The sequence below is a fragment of the Eleutherodactylus coqui genome, chromosome 5 (assembly GCF_035609145.1).
Source record: "Eleutherodactylus coqui strain aEleCoq1 chromosome 5, aEleCoq1.hap1, whole genome shotgun sequence".
Taxonomy (NCBI): domain Eukaryota; kingdom Metazoa; phylum Chordata; class Amphibia; order Anura; family Eleutherodactylidae; genus Eleutherodactylus; species Eleutherodactylus coqui.
In genome coordinates this window covers 17,618,898-17,640,612 of record NC_089841.1, presented here as the reverse complement: position 1 = coordinate 17,640,612, position 21,715 = coordinate 17,618,898, and the positions used below count along the sequence as shown (strand labels likewise).

At 46.1% G+C, this 21,715-nt stretch overlaps 1 protein-coding gene across 1 annotated transcript; it reads right to left on the bottom strand.

Annotated features, from left to right (window-relative positions):
* Nucleotides 1–1,796: 1,796 nt before the first annotated feature.
* Nucleotides 1,797–21,473, bottom strand: LOC136629004 (oocyte zinc finger protein XlCOF6-like). Its single transcript, XM_066605106.1, has 5 exons — nucleotides 21,333–21,473; nucleotides 6,107–6,251; nucleotides 5,729–5,908; nucleotides 5,523–5,646; nucleotides 1,797–4,344 (listed from the first exon to the last, which is right to left on the bottom strand). Exons 2-5 carry the CDS (start codon nucleotides 6,182–6,184, stop codon nucleotides 2,843–2,845), a joined length of 1,884 nt encoding a protein of 627 aa, XP_066461203.1. The 5' UTR covers nucleotides 6,185–6,251; nucleotides 21,333–21,473; the 3' UTR covers nucleotides 1,797–2,842.
* Nucleotides 21,474–21,715: the final 242 nt, after the last annotated feature.

The window sequence follows — 21,715 nt, the reverse complement described above, 5'->3', positions numbered from 1 at the left end:
TCCAAAGACAATAAGGCAAAAACGATAAGTATTCAGCAGCAATCCAGAAACCTTCTCTCAATCCATTGATGTCTTTAATGATCACTGGACATGGTTTTCATCTTCATTGTCAGGAGTCTAGGTTTTTTGTAGACACATTTTCCAACTCTTTTCCCTTTTCTCCTTGATTTACTCTTTTGCCGGATTTGGGAATGTGAGTAAGAAGTGGGTAATATTGGGTGATCTTGGATCTGACCACCAGTAGAGAAGGAATGAGCTTGGGGGGTGTACTGGAAAATGAGGGATGATAAATAAGGGTGTTGGTTGATGGTGTTTAGGCAATATGGAGAGTAACTGGGAATCTTTGGGAGGAATTGGTAAAAAGCAACTGTCTCGTGTTAAATAAAAAAAAAAAAATCAGTAGGTTGGCAGAGGTGGATCTTTTCTAAGGAGGTAGGAAAAGGAGAGGAAGGAGTGGCAGTGAGGGATGATCCAGATTGACCCTGCCGACAGAAATAGGAGCATGTGCCAGTGGTGTATAGTAGATGGATTCCCGGTTGAGTCACAATGAGGGAGCTTGGGGTGCATGGCCCAAGTAACCAGGAAATTAAATTTCTGTAGAACCGGGTATCGACTTAAGGGAATTGGACGGAAGTAGACTGGTGGTAGGTGAAATTGTAGATGTCCAAAGGTTTAGGAGGGGAAAGATTTTTGTTTTACCAGACCATGAAGAAGCAGAATGTGTTTTGTAATCTTTAAGTGTAAGGGGAACAGAGGGTAAAGAAGTTCTATCTTTATTTCAATATTTCTAGGGAAAGATCTCATTTTTATCAAAATCCCTGAAATCACATTTTTTAAACTTTCCAAATTTTCCAAAACAAAATATTCGTCTCAATTGCATTCGTAAAGCCCAAGATAAAATTAATGTCATCGGAACTATTTTGTAAAACTAAATCAGGAGGGACTTACTTAAAATTCTTATGTTTTTCAATAATTTTAGCCACCTTATGGTAAAGGTTTTCAACATTAATATCCATTCTTTAGAGAAAACCTTATCATCTGAAAAGACGGTTCTGTTTGGGATGCTTAAACTTCTCGGGGCGATCTGGCTCACCCCATAAGTACTGAAAAAAAAGCGAGTCCATGATGTTTCTCCATAGAGTCATCACCACACTCTTTCAATTTATATTTTAGGATCCCATGTGTCTTAATGTGTTCCATAAGAGCATTCCCCCATGACCAGTCATCATCAAAACAAGGAGGTATAGATGGAATGCCTATATAAAATTAGTTCTTTCTATCATTAATAAAGGATGCAATCATCCTCTTCAGAAGGGTTTGCCATTCTCTCTTGAGGAAATCTATATCCGATTCGCTGTGTCCAAAAAAATGTACCAAATCCTATAAGAGCAAGAAAGATATAAATAGGACAGTGCTTCTGGATCAATTAAGCAACAGAATAATTATGAAGTCTGGTGTGAACACCTGGACCCAGAGGCAGTACCAGCTGTCACACCTCCAATCCCTGTAGGCCTAAGGGACAATCAGGAAATATCCACCCTTGGAAGAGCCTCAAGGAATCTCTGAAATCCAGAAAAGAGCTTGGTGTTATAAAAAGCAGTGAATTAATTTAAAAAATCCTGCACTCAGGGTCTATCAGCGATAAGGTTTCACTAAGAACTTTAGAAAGATACTTACTTCGGGGAGGAATCTCATAAAAAAAACAACAAAAAACTGACCCCCCCATCCCCTCACCCAAATGACGATGCCAGAGGTGTACAACCAAACTCACAAGAGGTCCTTTATTCAGATGATGCTCAAACAAACACAAGGAAGGATAGCATGCAATACGTTTTGGGGGTTACAACTCCATTTTTGTATTATTCTGTTGCCTAATTTATTCATAGGCGCTGTCCTGTTTACACCTAAATATAAATTTGGGTTAACTGGCGAAGAGAAAAACATTCAAAACAAGCATCTCATCATCCCAGTGACGACTTCTGGGACCTCTGCCAAACGCCAAAGTCTTCAAGGACAGTTTGCACAAAATATTCTTCATATCAGTATTACAAAATAGAAGTATTGATAAAATTAGGGAACAAATATAGGCTGAAAAACATATATTTTAACACAGGCTTCCCCTGCAATCAACATGGTGCCCCCACTTCCCTTTACACACTGGCTGCACCCACCCCATGGACACCCATACTTTCATAATGACTCCACCTCACGGATCTCACACTTCTCTTCCTATACACTCAGTCTGCACCCCAAGGCCCCATCACCCTCCTCCACACACAGGCTGCACCTCATGGCCCCCATCCTTTTAACCAGGCAAACTTCACCCCTCATAGGCCCCCATCCCGTGAGCAGGATGCAAACCAAGGGCCCTTCATCTCCTCCCTTTCTTATCATGGAAAGATATACCCCACATGCCCCTCATCCCTTTTCTCCACATACAGACTGCACCTAAGAGACCCCCATCACCCTACTCTATGCACAGACTGCACCTTATTGCCCCGGTGCCCTTTACAAGCAGATTACACCACACAGGCTCCTCCTTCTTTACACACATCATTACTTATAAAGATAATGGATACCAGCTCTCCCTCATCTCCATCAGTTCTAAGAAAATATCATCTAAAAGAAAGAAGAAAGATCGGCCCAAATACAAACATGAGAGTTGTATAGGTAAACGTTTATTAACGATTAGTAACAAGTTTCCTGACGCAGTTATATGTATCAGTGTGAAATATTCTATGTACACAGGTGATATAAAAGGTGTGTTATCTGGATTCCATTTCTTTCTGGATAACAGATGTCTATTTTAGGGTTTGTCAAAACAGGTTTAAAAAAATGGCTTCTACACTGTGTGAGTTTTTTGATGTTTAGCAAGAGATGCTGTCTGGATAAAACACTTCCCACACTTTGAACATGAAAATGCCTTCTCCCCTGTGTGAATTCTTCGATGTATTACAAGAGCTGAATTCACTTTAAAACATTTCCCACATACTGTACAGGAAAATGGCTTCTCTTCTGTATGAATTCTCCGATGTCTAACAAGATTTGCTAACAGGGTAAAACATTTCCCACATTCTGAACAGGAAAATGGCTTTTCTCCTGTGTGACTTCTCTGATGTCTAACAAGAGCTGATTTAGCTGTAAAACATTTCCCACATACCGAACAAGAAAATGGCTTCTCTCCTGTGTGACTTCTCTGATGCTGAACAAAAGCTGAGTTTACTGTAAAACATTTCCCACATACTGAACACGAAAATAGCTTCTCCCCTGTATGAATTCTCTGATGCTGAACAAAAGCTGATTTCACTTTAAAACATTTCCCACATATTGTACAGGAGAATGGTTTCTCCACCGTGTGAGTTATTTGATGTCTAACAAGATTTGGTAACAGGGTAAAACATTTTCCACATTCTGAGCATGAAAATGGCTTCTCCCCTGTGTGACTTTTCAGATGTGTAACAAGAGCTGCTTTCTGGACAAAACATTTCCCACATTCATAACATGAAAATGGCTTCTCTCCTGTGTGAGTTCTCTTATGTGCAATAAGTGTTGATTTATGTGTAAAACATTTTCCACATACTGTACAGGAAAATGGCTTCTCTCCTGTGTGAGTTTTTTCATGTCTAACAAGATTTGTTAACAGGGTAAAACATCTCCCACATTCTGAACATGAAAACGGCTTCTCTCCTGTGTGAGTTCTCTGATGCACAATAAGTGTTGATTTATATGTAAAACATTTTCCACACACTGTACAGGAAACTGGCTTCTCCCCTATGTGAATTCTCTGATGAGTATAAAGACTTTTTTTTAAGCTAAACTGTTTCCCACATTCGGTACATGAAAACGGCTTCTCTGCTATGTCAGCTCCCTGATGCTGAACAAAGGCTGATTTCACTGTAAAACATTTTCCACATAATGTACAGGAGAAGGTCTTCTTCCTTGTGTGAATTCTCAGATGTGCGACAAAAACGGCTTTCTTTCTAAAACATTTCCCACATTCTAAACAGGAATATGGCTTCTCCCCTAAATGAGTTCCCTGATGCTGGACAAAAGTTGATTTCATTGTAAAGCATTTTCCACATAATGAACAAAAAAATGTCTTCTCGTCTGAGTGAGCTCCTTGATGTTCTCCCATTCTGTGATTTTTCTTCTGCTTATCAGCCTGTGATGAATCAGAAGATGAGACCTGTATGAGAGGATCAGATGATGGATCTTTGCTGTAAAGGTCTAAGCGGATATCTGGGATATTGGCAAGTTCTTCATATGTATCTTGTGTGACGCTACAATCCTCTGCTTTACAATCGGCAGATATCAGATGTCCCTCTGAGCTCCCGATACCGCCATCTGCCAAGAATAAAACTAACATTACTATTTTTGAACAATATAACCCTTAGGCCTTAGTCAGACGGGCGTTTTTTGCCGCGATTTGCGCATGCGCATGCGTCCGGTGATTTTATAAAACCATTGCTTTGCAATGGTATCGGACACATGAGCGCTTTTTATGTGCTCGTCCGATAAATTATAGAACAGAAATCGCAGATCGCACCTATCTGCGATCTGCGATTCCTGTTCTCTTCTCTATATGCGCTCAATGGGGCCGGCGGCAGCAGCGCCGACCCCATTGAGAGCATATACTAGACAAATCATTCTTCTCTGCCACAGCTGTAACAGCTGTGGCAAAGAAGAACGATGTTTGCCCATTGAATTCAATGGAGCCGGCAATACAGCCGACTCCATTGAAAGCAATGGGCTGCCGGCGTGCGCGGGATGAATTGTCAGGAAGGGCTTAAATATATAAGCCCTTCCCTGCAATTCATCCAGAAAAGTGTTAAAATAAAAAATATATATATACTCACCTGGTCCCGGCAGACGGAGTTCCTTGCGGCCGGCCTGCAGTGGGTGTGAAGGGGGTGTGAGTCATAACCTGCCCCCTGATTGGCTCAGCGCTGAGCCAATCAGGGGGCAGGTCTGACTCACACCCCCTTCACACCCACTGCAGGCCGGCCGCGCGGAACTCCGGCTGCCAGGAGCAGGTAAGTATATATATATTTTTTATTTTAACACTTTTCTGGATGAATTGCAGGGAAGGGCTTATATATTTAAGCCCTTCCCGACAATTCATCCCACACTCGCCCGCAGCGCATTGCTTTCAATGGAGCGGGCTGTATTGCCGGCTCCATTGAATGCAATGCGCTGGACAGCTCCGGCCCGTTTCTAATGAAACGCGGCTAGGAGCAGATTTTCGGGCGATTTTCGGGCACCGGTCACGCGATTTGCGGATGCGCATCCATCATGCGATCCGCAAATCGGCGAAAAAACGCCCGTCTGACTAAGGCCTTAAAGGGAAGCTATCATGTCCTCTATACTGTCCTCTTTCTGATTAGTAAATGTGTATTGGTAATATGTAGGCATTTTGATTATACGAGGACTCTAATCAACAATTGCTCTCCTACCCAGCAGTGTCCCGGGCACATGGCCAGCTTCCTTGCCAGATAGAGTTCACCGAATTACATGTCTATTACCTGGTGATGTGAGCGGCCGGTGGTTCTCCATCATGACATCCTTGTACAGATTCTTGTTTCCTTCTAAATACTCCCACTCCTCCATGGAGAAATAGACAGCGACATCCTGACACCTTATGGGAACCTGACAACACAATATACAGTCATCACCCAGAAGCCTCCAGTGCTGTTACTGCATAATGTCCCAGCATTCCCTGCAGCGTCACCTCTCCAGTCAGCAGCTCATTCATCTTGTTGATGACTTCTAGAATCTTCTGTACATTGATGTCCTCATGTATGAGGAGGTGAGGTGGGGGCCCCGTGATTGGGCTCAGGGGTCTTCCCCATCCATCACAGACAGGGGACCGGTGGTAATCACTAGAGGTCTTCTTCACTACTGTGTAATCCTATATATGGGGGGACAGTAATAAATATCACTACAGACATTTCCAGAGTCCATCACCTCTCCAGTGACATCATCTGTTATTACCATAGATAAGAATGATGTGATGTGACATCACCAGAATCTCTCCCCTCTCCAGTGACATCATCTGTTATTACCATAGATAAGAATGATGTAATGTGATATCATCAGAATCTCTCACCTCCCCAGTAAGCTGGAAGAGTATCTCTAGGGTGAGATTTAATATACTCTCCGCCATCTTGTTTCCGTCCTCCTCCATCCTGAATGGGTCTATTAGTAAAAATATCTTACATAAAAGATATCGGAGAATCTTGTATTGCAGAGACCTGAATGGAGAGAAGATGAGACAATATAAAATTCACACAGATTGCCATTTATACAATATATTTGCTAAAGAGAATAGGGGGGAGGGCATTTGAGGAGATATTAACCCCCTCCGGCTGCTGCTTTTTTTTTTTTTTTTTTCATTTTAATTTTTCCCTCTCTACTTTCAGATTAATCTACATGAGGGCTTGTTTTTTGTAGAACGAGTTGGATATTTAAAAAGTACCATATAATATAGTGAAAAACTTTTAACAATTTCTAGGCTTGGCAAATAAAAAAAAAACAACACAGTCACACCAATTAGATTTTTTTCTTTTGTTTATGACATTCACATTTCAGTAATAATGACGTTATCTTTATTCTGCAGCTCAGTAGGATTACGGTGATAGACAATTTGTTGTTTTTCTTTTATGTTGTACTCCTTAGAAAAATTAAATGTACTTTAAAAATTGCTCCTTGGTACTATCTTTTGCCCCTCCTATGTTAGTTATTTGTCCTTTGATGCAGCTGTGTGAGGGCTCATTTTTTGCAAGCTGACCTGTAGTTTTTATTGGTACCATTTTGGGCTAACTACAACTTTTTGATAGCTTTTTATGCTATTTTTGTCTAGAATCTGGGATTGCATTTTTTTTTCTTTTTTTAGACTGCGTTAACTGTGTGGGATTAATAATGTGATGATTTTACAATGAATGGGAAAACCAGGTTCATTTTTTTTTGCAACAATTTTGAAATTTTTAAGGAGGAGGTATATGCCTAATATAACATAATGTAATTGTAGTATACTCAAACAATATACCAAATTAGTTAAATGAAGATTCCATGGATGTTCTTCCGAATGATGAGAACTATCATATTACGTATAAACATCTTCATCCAGGAGATTGCTAATTCAATAATGGCATACCCAGGGCCAACCTGCTTAAGGCTGCATTCCCACAAACGTATATCGGCTCGGTTTTCACGCCGAGCCGATATACGTTGTCCTCGTGTGCAGTGGGGGGGGGGGGGGGGGGGCTGGAAGAGCCAGGAGCAGGAACTGAGCTCCAGTCCCCTCTCTGCCTCCTCTCCGCCCCTCTGCACTATTTGCAATGGGGAGAGGCGGGGCAGGGGCGGGGCTAAGTTTTAAGAATTAGTCCCGCCCCGCCTCTCCCCATTGCAAATAGTGCAGAGAGGCAGAGAGGGGACGGGCGCTTAGTTCCTGCTCCTGGCTCTTCCATCCTTCCCCCCCCTGCACATGAGGAGGACGTATATCGGCTCGGCGTGAAAACCGAGCCGATATACGTTCGTGGGAATGCAACCTAAGGATGAAGAGGAAGGGAGGGAGGGAAATCAGGATTGTGGGAGAAAGGGGGTCCTATTTCATGGTGTCAGTGCCTGGAAGAAGAGTACAGGGCTAGGTAGTTGTGTTTTTAACTAGTAACTTATACAGTGTTTGGGTACCGCTATTTTGGGAAGGGAGGGTATAGTTTATGTATAGGGTCCAAATTTTCTGAAAAACCTTCATGTCCATCTTCGACTGTTGATATTTATTTTTCATTAATTAAATAACAGCCTATTCAACTTTTCACTGCCGAAAAATCCAGGAAACCTTTTTCCACGATTGGGCGATTTGTTTTGTAACTAGGAAAAAAAGGATATTAGTTTCCTAGAGCCTGAGGGGATGTTCTCAGTCTGATCATTCAGTAAAGCCTCCCAGGGATTCTTACATATATTGCAGTTGGTTACTGAGTATATTAATGAGTAGTGTGTCAATCGGGGATGAACTACCTTGATAGCAGTTTGGAGAGTAGCCTGGCACTGCATGAGCTATTCGGGTGGGAACCAAGTACCAACGTAATAAAACTTTAAATTATATTTCTAGCATTAGCATGTTACGGGCACTTTTAGTAGTGGATCTCCAGATCCAGGACCAATCTTCACCTGAGAGGGTACTACCTATATCTTTTTCCCAGCATGATACATATGTTAATTGTGCATGATATGACGAATGGACAAGTCTAGAGTATATCTGTGAGATAAGGTCCTAAGGCAATAGGATTTAAAAGGGGGTTAAAGTCAAAGGGGATTTTGTATTTTTAAGGTAATAGTATATAAAGTGCTTTAATTGTAGGTATCTGACTATTTCAGAGGATGGCAGATTATACTTTCTCTGGAAGGTGGGAAATGAGGTAACACCCCCCAGTGAAAATAAGTGATATATTTTAGAGACCATTATCTGTCTTTGCTTTAAACGATTGAGGCAAATCATTGCCTGGAGAGAATAATGGGTTTTATAGAAATGGCAGGAGTGGTAAATGGGGAGAGATTAGGTTTCCAAAGTATTTAATGGAGTCCAAGATCGTAAGGGAGTGTTTTGTGATAGGGTTGGTGATAGTGGGTCTATGTATTGGTGGGGTCCATCATAATGAATCTATAGTAAGTGGGTAGACTTCGGTTGCCTCTAAGGACAGCCAGAGTGGGGCATTATTAGTAGTGGCCTATTTGTGCTGACTGATAATACTTTAATAAGTTTGGTACATCCAATCCTCCTTGCAGTCTATACTTATATAAGGTAGAACGCGGGACTCTAGGAATAGAGTTCTTCTAAGTAAAAGTGAAAGGCTATTTGTTGGAATATTTTCAAAATGTGCCCCGGCACATAAATTGGAAGGGTTCTAAAGGAATGTAGGAGTTTAGGAAGGAGTGTCATCTTCAGGGATTGTACTCCTCCTATCCATGAGATATGGTAGCAGTTCCAGCTTTCTAGGAGTAGCCTAAGCTTACAGAGGAGAGGGATATAATTCGGAGTATATAATGATGAATAAGAATTAGTTAGTCTTATGCCCAGGTCCAGTGACCCTAAAATCTTTTAAAAGGGGTAATTTTGTTTGAAGCTGGGAGACTAGATTTTGGAGTAGGGTGAGATTAAACACTTTAGATTTTGTGTTATTGATTGCCGGTCCAGAGATAGACCCGAACCTGGACAGGTCCGCCAATAATTTAGGGATTGTGGTGGGGGGAGAGAATACCATCATTAGAATATCGTCCGAGAACATACAGATCTTGTGATCAACCATTGCAATCTTAATGACTTTAATATCTGGGTCATTGCGAATTCTGATTGCAAGGGGTTCTATAGCTAAAATGAAGAACAGAGGGGATAGAGGGCATCCCTACTGAGTGCCTCGGTGAATTGTTATGGTATCTGAACCAAAGCCCTTGTAGCGGGTAAAAGCTTTAGGGGATGCATATAATACTTTTAGCCATGCAAGAAATCAGTAGGGAACTTCCAGTAGTTGAGCACCGAGAACAGAAATGGCCAATTCAGGGTGGCAAAGACCTTGTATACATCCAGAGAAAGCAGCATGGCACGAATGCCCCGAGACTGACAGATATGTGTAAGATGAGAAATTCGGTGAATATTGTTTGAGGCTGAATGACCCGGAACCCAACCTGGTCTCTATTAAACTTCAACTGTAGTCAGATGTGTTAGCGTTTTTACGTCAGGTTGCTAATTGGATGAAGTAGCTTCACAGGTTTCTTCATTTTACTTATTTTTACTTTTTTTTAGACCCTATACAAGATTTGAACTTGTGATCATTTTTTTTTGCTTGTAAACTATACTGGAATACTATAGTGTGATATACAGGACAGTATAAGATACTATACCATGCTATACTGTATTCTGAGAGACACATCTTGGTAGACAATGGCTCATGGAAGCCTTGATCTTCAGAACCCCCAGGCTGCCATGACATCCAGATGGCATCCCACGATTAGTGATGAGATTGTTGGAATAATCGGATGTGGAGTGATCGGTCTCATTTCCCCCAAATAATCTGTAATCTGAATGACCCGATCCTCTATTCCCATTAAAGTCAATGGGAGGAAAAAGCAAGTTCACCAATTTTGCCTCCACAGTAGGAGAACAAGAAACACAAAAAGAACATTTAAGCTCTATACAGCTGTTGTCTGTGGTCAGATTTGAATCTATGACCACAGCACAGCAAGGCAACAGCACTAACCACTCAACCACATCCATTAAAATACCACCACTACCTCAATATTCGCCATACGCCCACATTGTAAGTTTTCATGCTTTCAGCCCGCCCCCCACTACTACCACTCCACCCTATCTATTACAGCCATGACTTATTGCTTGACTTCACTGCTGTCGATGTATACACCCAACTCCACACCCCAACCAATCACTGGCCATCTTGTGTGGGTCAGAATAGGACTTGCGTTATTTGACTAGAGTAGAAGATGTGACATCCGTGCAGATCATGGGCTCATAATGAGAATGCCAGATTTCAATGCAAGCTTGTAGATTTGTGCATGCACCATATTACCACAGCTACATCTGGTCCTAACGCTCCACTACTCCACGGATTGGTGCAAAAGAAGATTGAGTAATGCTACAGATGTGAATATCAAGCAACAGGCGACTGGCTGTCAAACCCGGAGATCCCGACAAGTAAACAAAAAGAAGTATATTGTAAAGTTCTTGTATCTGAGATGTAAGAATGTAATATATGCAGAAAAGTGAAAATGGTCCCAGAAAACCCCTTTAATGGGTGCACTGTGGGAGTATCTCTATACTGAGGGTCCCAAAGCAACTTCTAGTCATGTGACCAACGACAGAGGAAGAAGTCTCCAGATTGCTTTCCTCTGTTTGCCCCACCACCTGCACTGGCGACTTTCTTCCCTCACACCTCCTCCGGTCCCTCCCCTCAGTCGTCATCTCCCACCTCACAACTACATTCAACCTCTCTCGGACCTCTAGAATCTTCCTCTCTTCATTCAAACATGTTCCCAATGCTTAAGAAATCGACCCTCAACTCAATGCTGCCAACTACCAACCCATCTCAAACCTCCCCTTCATCTCCAAAATATTAGAACGCCTTGTTTACTCCCACCTTGTAAGCTATCTATCAGAAAATTCTCTTCTTGACCCCCTACAGTCCGGCTTCCGCCGTCGACAGAAACCTGACTAAAGTGTCAAACGACCTCCTAACAGCCAAAGTGAGGGGTGACTAATCCCTACTGATCCTCCTCTATCTCTCTGCAGTGTTTCACACTGTCGACCATAAACTCCTCCTCAACATGCTCGCTACATTGGACTAAAGGACACTGCTCTCTCCTGGTTCTCCTCCTAGCCATCTGATCGCTCCTTTGCTGTCTCAATCTGCTCTCCTCTTCCCCTTGCTGTTGGAGGTCCCCCGGGGCTCGGTCCTCGGCCCCTTCCTCTTCTCCATCTACACAGCCCTATTGGACAAACTATCAGGAGCACCGTTCCTTTAAAATTCCGTCGCCTGTCTGTCTACTGTTTCTAATACTATGTCCTCACTCAACCTAAAAATGAACCTCCTAAAAAGTGACTTACTCGTGTTTACGCCCTCTGCTAACCGAACTCATCCTGACATCTTCATCTCAGTGTGCAGCACCACCATAGCTGACAGCACGCCCACTGTCTTGGGGTTATATTGTACTCCAATCTCTCCTTTAGACCCTACATCCAATCTCTTGCCTGAACATGGCACCTACACCTCAAGAACATCACAAGAATCCACCCTTTTTTTTTACCGTGGACACGTTAAAAATGCTCACTGTTGCTCTCATCTAATCTTGGCTTGATTATTGCAGCTCTTCTCTCCAATCCATCCTGAATGCGGCAGCCAGGCTCATCTTCCTGTCCAGGTGCCACAGGGACGCCTCTGCCCTGTGCCAGTCACTGCACTGGTTGCTTATCAAATACAGAATTCAATTTAAACTCCCTACCCTCATCCACAAAGCTGTCAGGAGCACCGCGCTCCCTCATTCAATCCACCACGCAGCCTGCGCCCCCTGCTCCACTAATGAAATATATATATGTTGTTTGCTCAGGTGGGCATGTGTTTATGTGAGGAATTTCTGGCTTGCAGGATTTTAATTAGTGTGAAGATAAGCCATTGTCCAGCTCCTGAGTAAACAAGTAGTCATTGTGTTTATGCAAGGCAAACAAACAATCACCTCTCCCCATTTAAATGAAGTGAAAAGCAAATGAACTAATGACCATTTTTATGCAGGCTGAAACTCAGCGATAAACGAACAAATAGTGCAGAATAGCTTTGAATTTACACGTAACGATTATCGCACAAATTCGTTAGTTTAAATTTTGAGCGATAATCGTGTGTAAATGGACCTTACTGTGACAATTAATCTTACCTTAATCCATTAAAACTATTGTTCTCTACTCTTAACACAACTAAACCATTGCAAAGCACGTAAAAAGTGTAAATAAATGACAGCAGAAAGTTATTATAATGTGATAAAAGTCAAGTTAAACTCTGATACATCTGTATTAGAGATGAGCGAGCACCAAAATGCTCGGGTGTTCGTTACTCGGGACAAACTTTTCGCGATGCTCGAGGGTTCGTTTCGAGTAACGAACCCCATTGAAGTCAATGGGCGACTCCAGCATTTTTGTATTTCGCCGATGCTCGCTAAGGTTTTCATTTGTGAAAATCTGGGCAATTTAAGAAAGTGATGGGAACGACACAGCAACGGATAGGGCAGGCGAGGGGCTACATGTTGGGCTGCATCTCAAGTTCCCAGGTCCCACTATTAAGCCACAATAGCGGCAAGAGTGGGCCCCCCCCCTCCCAACAACTTTTACTTCTGAAAAGCCCTCATTAGCAATGCATACCTTAGCTAAGCACCACAATACCTCCAACAAAGCACAATCACTGCCTGCATGACACTCCGCTGCCACTTCTCCTGGATTACATGCTGCCCAACCCCCCCCCCCCACGACCCAGTGTCCACAGCGCACACCAAACTGTCCCTGCCCAGCCTTCAGCTGCCCTCATGCCACGCCACCCTCATGTCTATTTATAAGTGCGTCTGCCAGAGGAAAAGCAGGCACACACTGCAGAGGGTTGGAACGGCTAGGCAGCGACCCTCTTTAAAAGGGGCGGGGCGATAGTCCACAATGCTGTGCAGAAGCAATGAGAAATCCAATCCTGTGCCACCTCCACCTGGAGCTGCACACGTGGGCATAGCAATGGGGAACCTATGTGCCACACACTATTCCTTCTGTCAAGGTGTCTGCATGCCCCAGTCAGACCGCGGTTTTTTATAAATAGTCACAGGCAGGTACAACTCCGCAATGGGAATTCCGTGTGCACCCACAGCATGGGTGGCTCCCTGGAACCCACCGGCTGTACATAAACGTATCCCATTGCAGTGCCCATCACAGCTGAGGTAACGTCCGATTAAATGCAGGTGGACTTCGGCCCACACTGCATGCCCCAACCTGACCGGGGTTTTTAATTCATAGACACAGGCAGGTACAACTCCTTATTGTGAAGTCCCTGTGGACCGACAGCATGGGTGGGTGCCAGGAAGCCACCGGCGGTACATAAATATATCCCATTGCATTGCCCATCACAGCTGAGGTAATGTCGTGCTTAATGCAGGTGGGCTTCGGCCCACACTGCATGCCCCAGTCAGACTGGGGTTCTTTAGAAGTGGACACATGCAGTTACAACTCCCTGTGGACCCACGGCATGGGTGGCTCCCTGGAACCCTCCGGCGGTACATAAATATATCCCATTGCAGTGCCCAACACAGCTGATGTAACGTCAGCTGTAATGCAGGTGGGCTAAAAATTCATTTGATTACACTGTAGGCGAGGGCCCCCAAAAATTGGGGTACCAACAGTACTAATGTACCTGAGAAAAATTGCCCATGCCCAACCAAGAGGGCAGGTGAAATCCATTAATCGCTTTGGTTAATGTGGCTTAATTGGTAACTAGGCCTGGAGGTAGCCCAGTTAAAATAAAAATTGGTTCAGGTGAAAGTTTCAACGCTTTAATGAGCATTGAAACATATAAAAATTGTTACAAAAATTATATGACTGAGCCTTGTGGGCCTAAGAAAAATTGCCCGTTCGGCGTGATTATGTGAGGTTTCAGGAGGAGGAGCAGGAGGAGGAGGAGGAGGAATATTATACACAGATTGATGAAGCAAAAAGTTCCCCGTTTTTGATGGGGATAGAGAATGATGCTTCCATCCGCGGGTGCAGCCTACGTATTGCTTACCTATCGCTGCTGTCCGCTGGTGGAGAAGAGAAGTCTGGGGAAATCCAGGCTTTGTTCATCTTGATGAGTGTTAGCCTGTCGGCACTGTCGGTTGACAAGCGGCTACGCTTATCTGTGATGATTCCCCCAGCCGCACTAAACACCCTCTCTGACAAGACGCTAGCCGCAGGACAAGCAAGCACCTCCAGGGCATACAGTGCGAGTTCAGGCCACGTGTCCAGCTTCGACACCCAGTAGTTGTAGGGGGCAGAGGCGTCACGGAGGACGGTCGTGCGATCGGCTACGTACTCCCTCACCATCCTTTTACAGTGCTCCCGCCGACTCAGCCTTGACTGGGGAGCGGTGACACAGTCTTGCTGGGGAGCCATAAAGCTGTCAAGGGCCTTAGAGAGTGTTCCCCTGCCTGTGCTGTACATGTTGCCTGATCTCCGCGCCTCCCCTGCTACCTGGCCCTCGGAACTGCGCCTTCGGCCACTAGCGCTGTCGGATGGGAATTTTACCATCAGTTTGTCCGCCAGGGTCCTGTGGTATAGCATCACTCTCGAACCCCTTTCCTCTTCGGGAATGAGAGTGGAAAGGTTCTCCTTATACCGTGGGTCAAGCAGTGTGTACACCCAGTAATCCGTAGTGGCCAGAATGCGTGTAACGCGAGGGTCACGAGAAAGGCATCCTAACATGAAGTCAGCCATGTGTGCCAGGGTACCTGTACGCAACACATGGCTGTCCTCACTAGGAAGATCACTTTCAGGATCCTCCTCCTCCTCCTCAGGCCATACACGCTGAAAGGATGACAGGCAAGCAGCATGTGTACCCTCAACAGTGGGCCAAGCTGTCTCTTCCCCCTCCTCCTCATCCTCCTCATGCTCCTCCTCCTCCTCAACGCGCTGAGATATAGACATGAGGGTGCTCTGACTATCCAGCGACATACTGTCTTCCCCCGGCTCTGTTTCCGAGCGCAAAGCGTCTGCCTTTATGCATTGCAGGGAACTTCTCAAGAGGCATAGCAGAGGAATGGTGATGCTAATGATTGCAGCATCGCCGCTCACCATCTGGGTAGACTCCTCAAAGTTTCCAAGGACCTGGCAGATGTCTGCCAACCAGGCCCACTCTTCTGAAAAGAATTGAGGAGGCTGACTCCCACTGCGCTGCTCATGTTGGAGTTGGTATTCCACTATAGCTCTACGCTGCTCATAGAGCCTGGCCAACATGTGGAGCGTAGAGTTCCACCGTGTGGGCACGTCGCACAGCAGTCGGTGCACTGGCAGATTAAACCGATGTTGCAGGGTGCGCAGGGTGGCAGCGTCCGTGTGGGACTTGCGGAAATGTGCGCAGAGCCGGCGCACCTTTCCGAGCAGGTCTGTCAAGCGTGGGTAGCTTTTCAGAAAGCGCTGAACCACCAAATTAAAGACGTGGGCCAGGCATGGCACGTGCGTGAGGCTGCCGAGCTGCAGAGCCGCCACCAGGTTACGGCCGTTGTCACACACGACCATGCCCGGTTGGAGGCTCAGCGGCGCAAGCCAGCGGTCGGTCTGCTCTGTCAGACCCTGCAGCAGTTCGTGGGCCGTGTGCCTCTTCTCTCCTAAGCTGAGTAGTTTCAGCACGGCCTGCTGACGCTTGCCCACCGCTGTGCTGCCACGCCGCGCGACACCGACTGCTGGCGACGTGCTGCTGCTGACACATCTTGATTGCGAGACAGAGGTTGCGTTGGAGGAGGAGGAGGAGGAGGAGGAGGAGGGTGGTTTAGTGGAGGAAGCATACACCGCCGCAGATACCAGCACCGAGCTGGGGCCCGCAATTCTGGGGGTGGGTAGGACGTGAGCGGTCCCAGACTCTGACTCTGTCCCAGCCTCCACTAAATTCACCCAATGTGCCGTCAGGGAGATATAGTGGCCCTGCCCGCCTGTGCTTGTCCACGTGTCCGTTGTTAAGCGGACCTTGGCAGTAACCGCGTTGGTGAGGGCGCGGACAATGTTGCGGGAGACGTGGTCGTGCAGGGCTGGGACAGCACATTGGGAAAAGTAGTAGCGACTGGGAACTGAGTAGCGCGGGGCCGCTGCCGCCATCATATTTTTGAAAGACTCCGTTTCCACAACCCTATACGGCAGAATCTCCAGGCTGATAAATTTGGCTACGTGCACGTTTAACGCTTGAGCGTGCGTGGCGGCGTACTTGCGCTTGCGCTCCAACGGTGCGCTTACAGACATTGGTGGATGGGGCCGAGGACAGCGGACGTGAGGGTGTGGGTGCAGGCCAGGAGACGGTAGTGCCTGTGCCCTGAGCGGGGGGTTGGATCTCAGTGGCAGGTTGGGGCACAGGGGGAGAGGCAGCGGTGCAAACCGGAGGCGGTGAACGGCCTTTGTCCCACCTTGTGGGGTGCTTGGCCATCATATGTCTGCGCTTGCTGGTGGTGGTGAGGCTGGTGGTGGTGGCTCCCCCGGTGATCTTGGCACGACAAAGGTTGCACACCACTGTTCGTCGGTCGTCTGCACTCTTAGTGAAAAACTGCCAGACCTTTGAGCACCTCGGCCTCTGCAGGGTGGCATGGCGTGAGGGGGCGCTTTGGGAAACAGTTGGTGGATTATTCGGTCTGGCCCTGCCTCTACCCCTGGACACCGCACTGCCTCTTGCAACCTGCCCTGCTACTGCCCTTGCCTCCCCCTCTGAAGACCTGTCCTCAGTAGGCGTAGCAAACCAGGTGGGGTCAGTCACCTCATTGTCCTGCTGCTCTTCCTCCGAATCCTCTGTGCGCTCCTCCCTCGGACTTACTGCCCTTACTACTACCTCACTGATAGACAACTGTGTCTCATCGTCATCGTCCTCCTCACCCACTGAAAGGTCTTGAGACAGTTGCCGGAAGTCCCCAGCCTCATCCCCCGGACCCCGGGAACTTTCCAACGGTTGGCCATCAGTCACGATAAACTCTTCTGGTGGGAGAGGAACCACTGCTGCCCAATCTGAGCAGGGGCCCGAGAACAGTTCCTGGGAGTCTGCCCACTCCTCAGAATGTGTCATTGTAATGGAGTGAGGAGGCTGGGAGGAAGGAGGAGCAGCAGCCAGAGGATTCTGAGTTGCAGCAGTGGACGGCGCAGAACTGTGGGTGGACGATAGATTGCTGGATGCACTTTCTGCCATCCACGACAGGACCTGCTCACACTGCTCATTTTCTAATAAAGGTCTACCGCGTGGACCCATTAATTGTGCGATGAATGTAGGGACGCCAGAAACGTGCCTCTCTCCTAATCCCACAGCAGTCGGCTGCGATACACCTGGATCAGGAGCTCGGCCTGTGCCCACACCCTGACTTGGGCCTCCGCGTCCTCGGCCGCGTCCACGTCCTCTAGGCCTACCCCTACCCCTCAGCATGCTGTATTACCAGTAATGCAGAAACAGAACGCTGTAATTAAATGTGCCGCTTATTGGCCTGTGGTTGGAGGCTGACTTCGCTTACGGAACGCCAGGAAATAATTTTGCGCAAGCCTGCTGTAACACTTAGCTGGCTGCGTATGAATTTGGAGGACTACTACACCCAGCAGAGACCCAGAACACTGAGGACAGTCACAGGCAGCCCAAATAGATTTTTTTCCCCAAATGTTTTTGCAAAGGCCCACTGCCTATATTCAATCAATATGTCTTCTGTCCCTGCCTAACCACCACTGCTGGCCCTGGAGTATGTCAAAGAACTGCAGAGTGTTGCACTGTGGACTGCAATACAGCGGTGATTTAACAGCCCAGACAGAGCCAGGAAATAATTTTGCGCAAGCCTGCTGTAACACTTAGCTGGCTGCGTATGAATTTGGAGGACTACTACACCCAGCAGAGACCCAGAACACTGAGGACAGTCACAGGCAACCCAAATAGATTTTTTTCCCCAAATGTTTTTGCAAAGGCCCACTGCCTATATTCAATCAATTCAATATGTCTTCTGTCCCTGCCTAACCACCACTTCTGGCCCTGGAGTATTACTGCAGGGCGCAATGCTCTGCACGGCCGATATACCCCCCCCCCCAAAAAAAGTGCAACACTGCAAAAAGCAGCCTCCACAGTACTACACACGGTTAATGTGGCCCTAAGAAGGACCGTTGGGGTTCTTGAAGCCTAAAATACTCCTAACACTCTCCCTATAGCAGCTCCACCAAGACAGCACTTTCCCTCCTCTATGTTAGAACAAATCTGTGGTGAGCCGCGGGAGGGGCCGATTTATATACTCGGGTGACACCTGATCTCGCCAGCCCATCACTGCAGGGGGGTGGTATAGGGCTTGAACGTCGCAGGGGGAAGTTGTAATGCCGTCTTTCTATTGGCCAGAAAAGCACGCTAACTTCTCAGAGATGAAAGTGAAAGTAACCCGAACATCGCGTTGTACTCGTTACGAGTAACGAGCATCTCGAACACGCTAATACTCGAACGAGTATCAAGCTCGGACGAGTACGTTCGCTCATCTCTAATCTGTATGTACTTTCTCAGCATGTGAAGTGGGTGGAACTCCAAGGGGTCTATATTTACTCACTTAACCTTGTGGTCACCTTCCACTTCGGTTCTTAATTGAGCATAAATTTCACCTCAATGTAGTCCACACACCGCCACCACGTATGGAGGAAAATAGAGCAAGACTCCCAAATACACTCACAGCTGAAGGGATAGTACCAGCGAGGCTATAGGCTCAGAAAAGAAATGTATTAACAAAAAGCAAAAACATCCAAAATAAAATGGCAAAAAGCTATAAAATAATAAGAGAAAAAATACAGAAAACCTAAAACTAACAGCGAGCCTTCAAAGTCTTCGTTCTGCAGAGTTGAGGTGAAACACCATATTTCAGCACTGGTTGCCCTCTCAAAATATTAACCCCTTCTTATTGTCCAAATGTTTGACGGTTCCAACAAAATTGACCATTAGCTCATCAAGCATATTCCGGGTCAGGACCGGACATGGAGGTAATGGGAGCGAATATTCAGCAGTCAGTCTCCCTATAACCCCTCACCATCAGGCCGTGGGATGTGATGGTCGGATGGACAAATGGTCATTTGTTCAACCTTCCTGCAGGTGACTAATGTGACACCTCTCCGGGGATGATAGCGCCCCCCAGAACTTCTTCCTGCAATAACAGTTCTTGGCCAGTTCAAAAAGATTATAGGATTACACTAAGTCATCCCCGAGGACAATAAATCTACACCAGGATAGTCATGTCACATTTTCATCAACCCTCCCATGTGCATTTCAATTCACCTTCCACCCTAAAGACTCCCCCTGTATCTCTAGTGCAGCTCCAATGACAACCCACAGCCGCCAAATGTCCTTCAGCTCAACCCGTGCCTCCTGTTAATCCAAGAATTATAACACATCCACCACAGAATAAAGAGAGGTGCCATAAGATAGTGGTGACGGTAGTGACAGAATAGTGACCGGTGACATCAGATAGTGGTGACGGTAGTGACATAATAGTGACCGGTGACATCAGATAGTGGTGACAGAATAGTGACAGAATAGTGACAGGTGACATCAGATAGTGGTGACAGTAGTGACAGAATAGTGACCGGTGACATCAGATAGTGGTGACGGTAGTGACATAATAGTGACCGGTGACATCAGATAGTGGTGACAGTAGTGACAGAATAGTGACCGGTGACATCAGATAGTGGTGACAGTAGTGACATAATAGTGACCGGTGACATCAGATAGTGGTGACAGTAGTGACAGAATAGTGACCGGTGACATCAGATAGTGGTGACAGTAGTGACATAATAGTGACCGGTGACATCAGATAGTGGTGACAGTAGTGACAGAATAGTGACCGGTGACATCAGATAGTGGTGACAGTAGTGACATAATAGTGACCGGTGACATCAGATAGTGGTGACAGTAGTGACATAATAGTGACCGGTGACATCAGATAGTGGTGACGGTAGTGACAGAATAGTGACCGGTGACATCAGATAGTGGTGACGGTAGTGACATAATAGTGACCGGTGACATCAGATAGTGGTGACAGTAGTGACAGAATAGTGACAGGTGACATCACATAGTGGTGACAGTAGTGACAGAATAGTGACAGGTGACATCAGATAGTGGTGACAGTAGTGACAGAATAGTGACAGGTGACATCAGATAGTGGTGACAGTAGTGACAGAATAGTGACCGGTGACATCAGATAGTGGTGACGGTAGTGACATAATAGTGACCGGTGACATCAGATAGTGGTGACAGTAGTGACAGAATAGTGACTGGTGACATCAGATAGTGGTGACAGTAGTGAAAGGTGACATCAGATAGTGGTGACAGTAGTGACAGAATAGTGACTGGTGACATCAGATAGTGGTGACAGTAGTGAAAGGTGACATAAGATAGTGGTGACAGTAGTAACAGAATAGTGACTGGTGACATCAGATAGTGGTGACAGTAGTGACAGAATAGTGACAGGTGACATCAGATAGTGGTGATAGTAGTGACAGAATAGTGACAGGTGACATCAGATAGTGGTGACGGTAGTGACAGAATAGTGACCGGTGACATCAGATAGTGGTGACAGTAGTGAAAGGTGACATAAGATAGTGGTGACAGTAGTAACAGAATAGTGACTGGTGACATCAGATAGTGGTGACAGTAGTGACAGAATAGTGACCGGTGACATCAGAGAGTGGTGACAGTAGTGACATAATAGTGACCGGTGACATCACATAGTGGTGACAGTAGTGACATAATAGTGACCGGTGACATCAGATAGTGGTGACAGTAGTGACAGAATAGTGACCGGTGACATCAGATAGTGGTGACAGAATAGTGACATAATAGTGACCGGTGACATCAGATAGTGGTGACAGTAGTGACAGAATAGTGACCGGTGACATCAGATAGTGGTGACAGTAGTGACAGAATAGTGACCGGTGACATCACATAGTGGTGACAGTAGTGACATAATAGTGACCGGTGACATCAGATAGTGGTGACGGTAGTGACATAATAGTGCCCAGTGACATCAGACACTTCTTCTATGGTCTAAATGGCGGATAGAGTTATGTCGCTCACCGGCGGATCCTCCGTGTTGCTCCCTACAATTTCTGCGTTCGCTCCGGACGTTCCGCAGGTTTTTCTCCTCTTCTACAACTTCTGACTTGCAGTGAATGTAATAAACAATGGCGCTGCTCTCCATAGACGGCGCTTCCCTGTGTGGGAGACTGACAACGACCTACAGATGACAACGTGCCGCCTTCTTCCAGTCACTGCAGAAAGCCCCTGAGCTGCCGTCTGTCGGAGATCCCTCAGTGGGCCCCTTCCTCACAGCCCCTATAGGACTCAGTGGCCAGTGCAGGGTTACAGTGATTAACCCTTAAACTCCTAATTGTCCCCCCTGTGGTGTGAGGAGCAAATGTCACCTCTCAGGCAGTGAAAGGGTTACAGCTGGTAACTTC

What these genes read in the sequence shown, in the direction of transcription:
- LOC136629004 (XM_066605106.1), bottom strand. Translation starts at nt 6,184, where the DNA reads ATGGAGGAGGACGGAAACAAGATGGCGGAGAGTATATTAAATCTCACC. An exon ending in TCTTCCAGCTTACTGGGGAG is followed by an intron (nt 5,909 to 6,106) that starts GTGAGAGATTCT and finishes CCCCATATATAG; the next exon opens with GATTACACAGTAGTGAAGAA. An exon ending in ATGAGCTGCTGACTGGAGAG is followed by an intron (nt 5,647 to 5,728) that starts GTGACGCTGCAG and finishes TTGTGTTGTCAG; the next exon opens with GTTCCCATAAGGTGTCAGGA.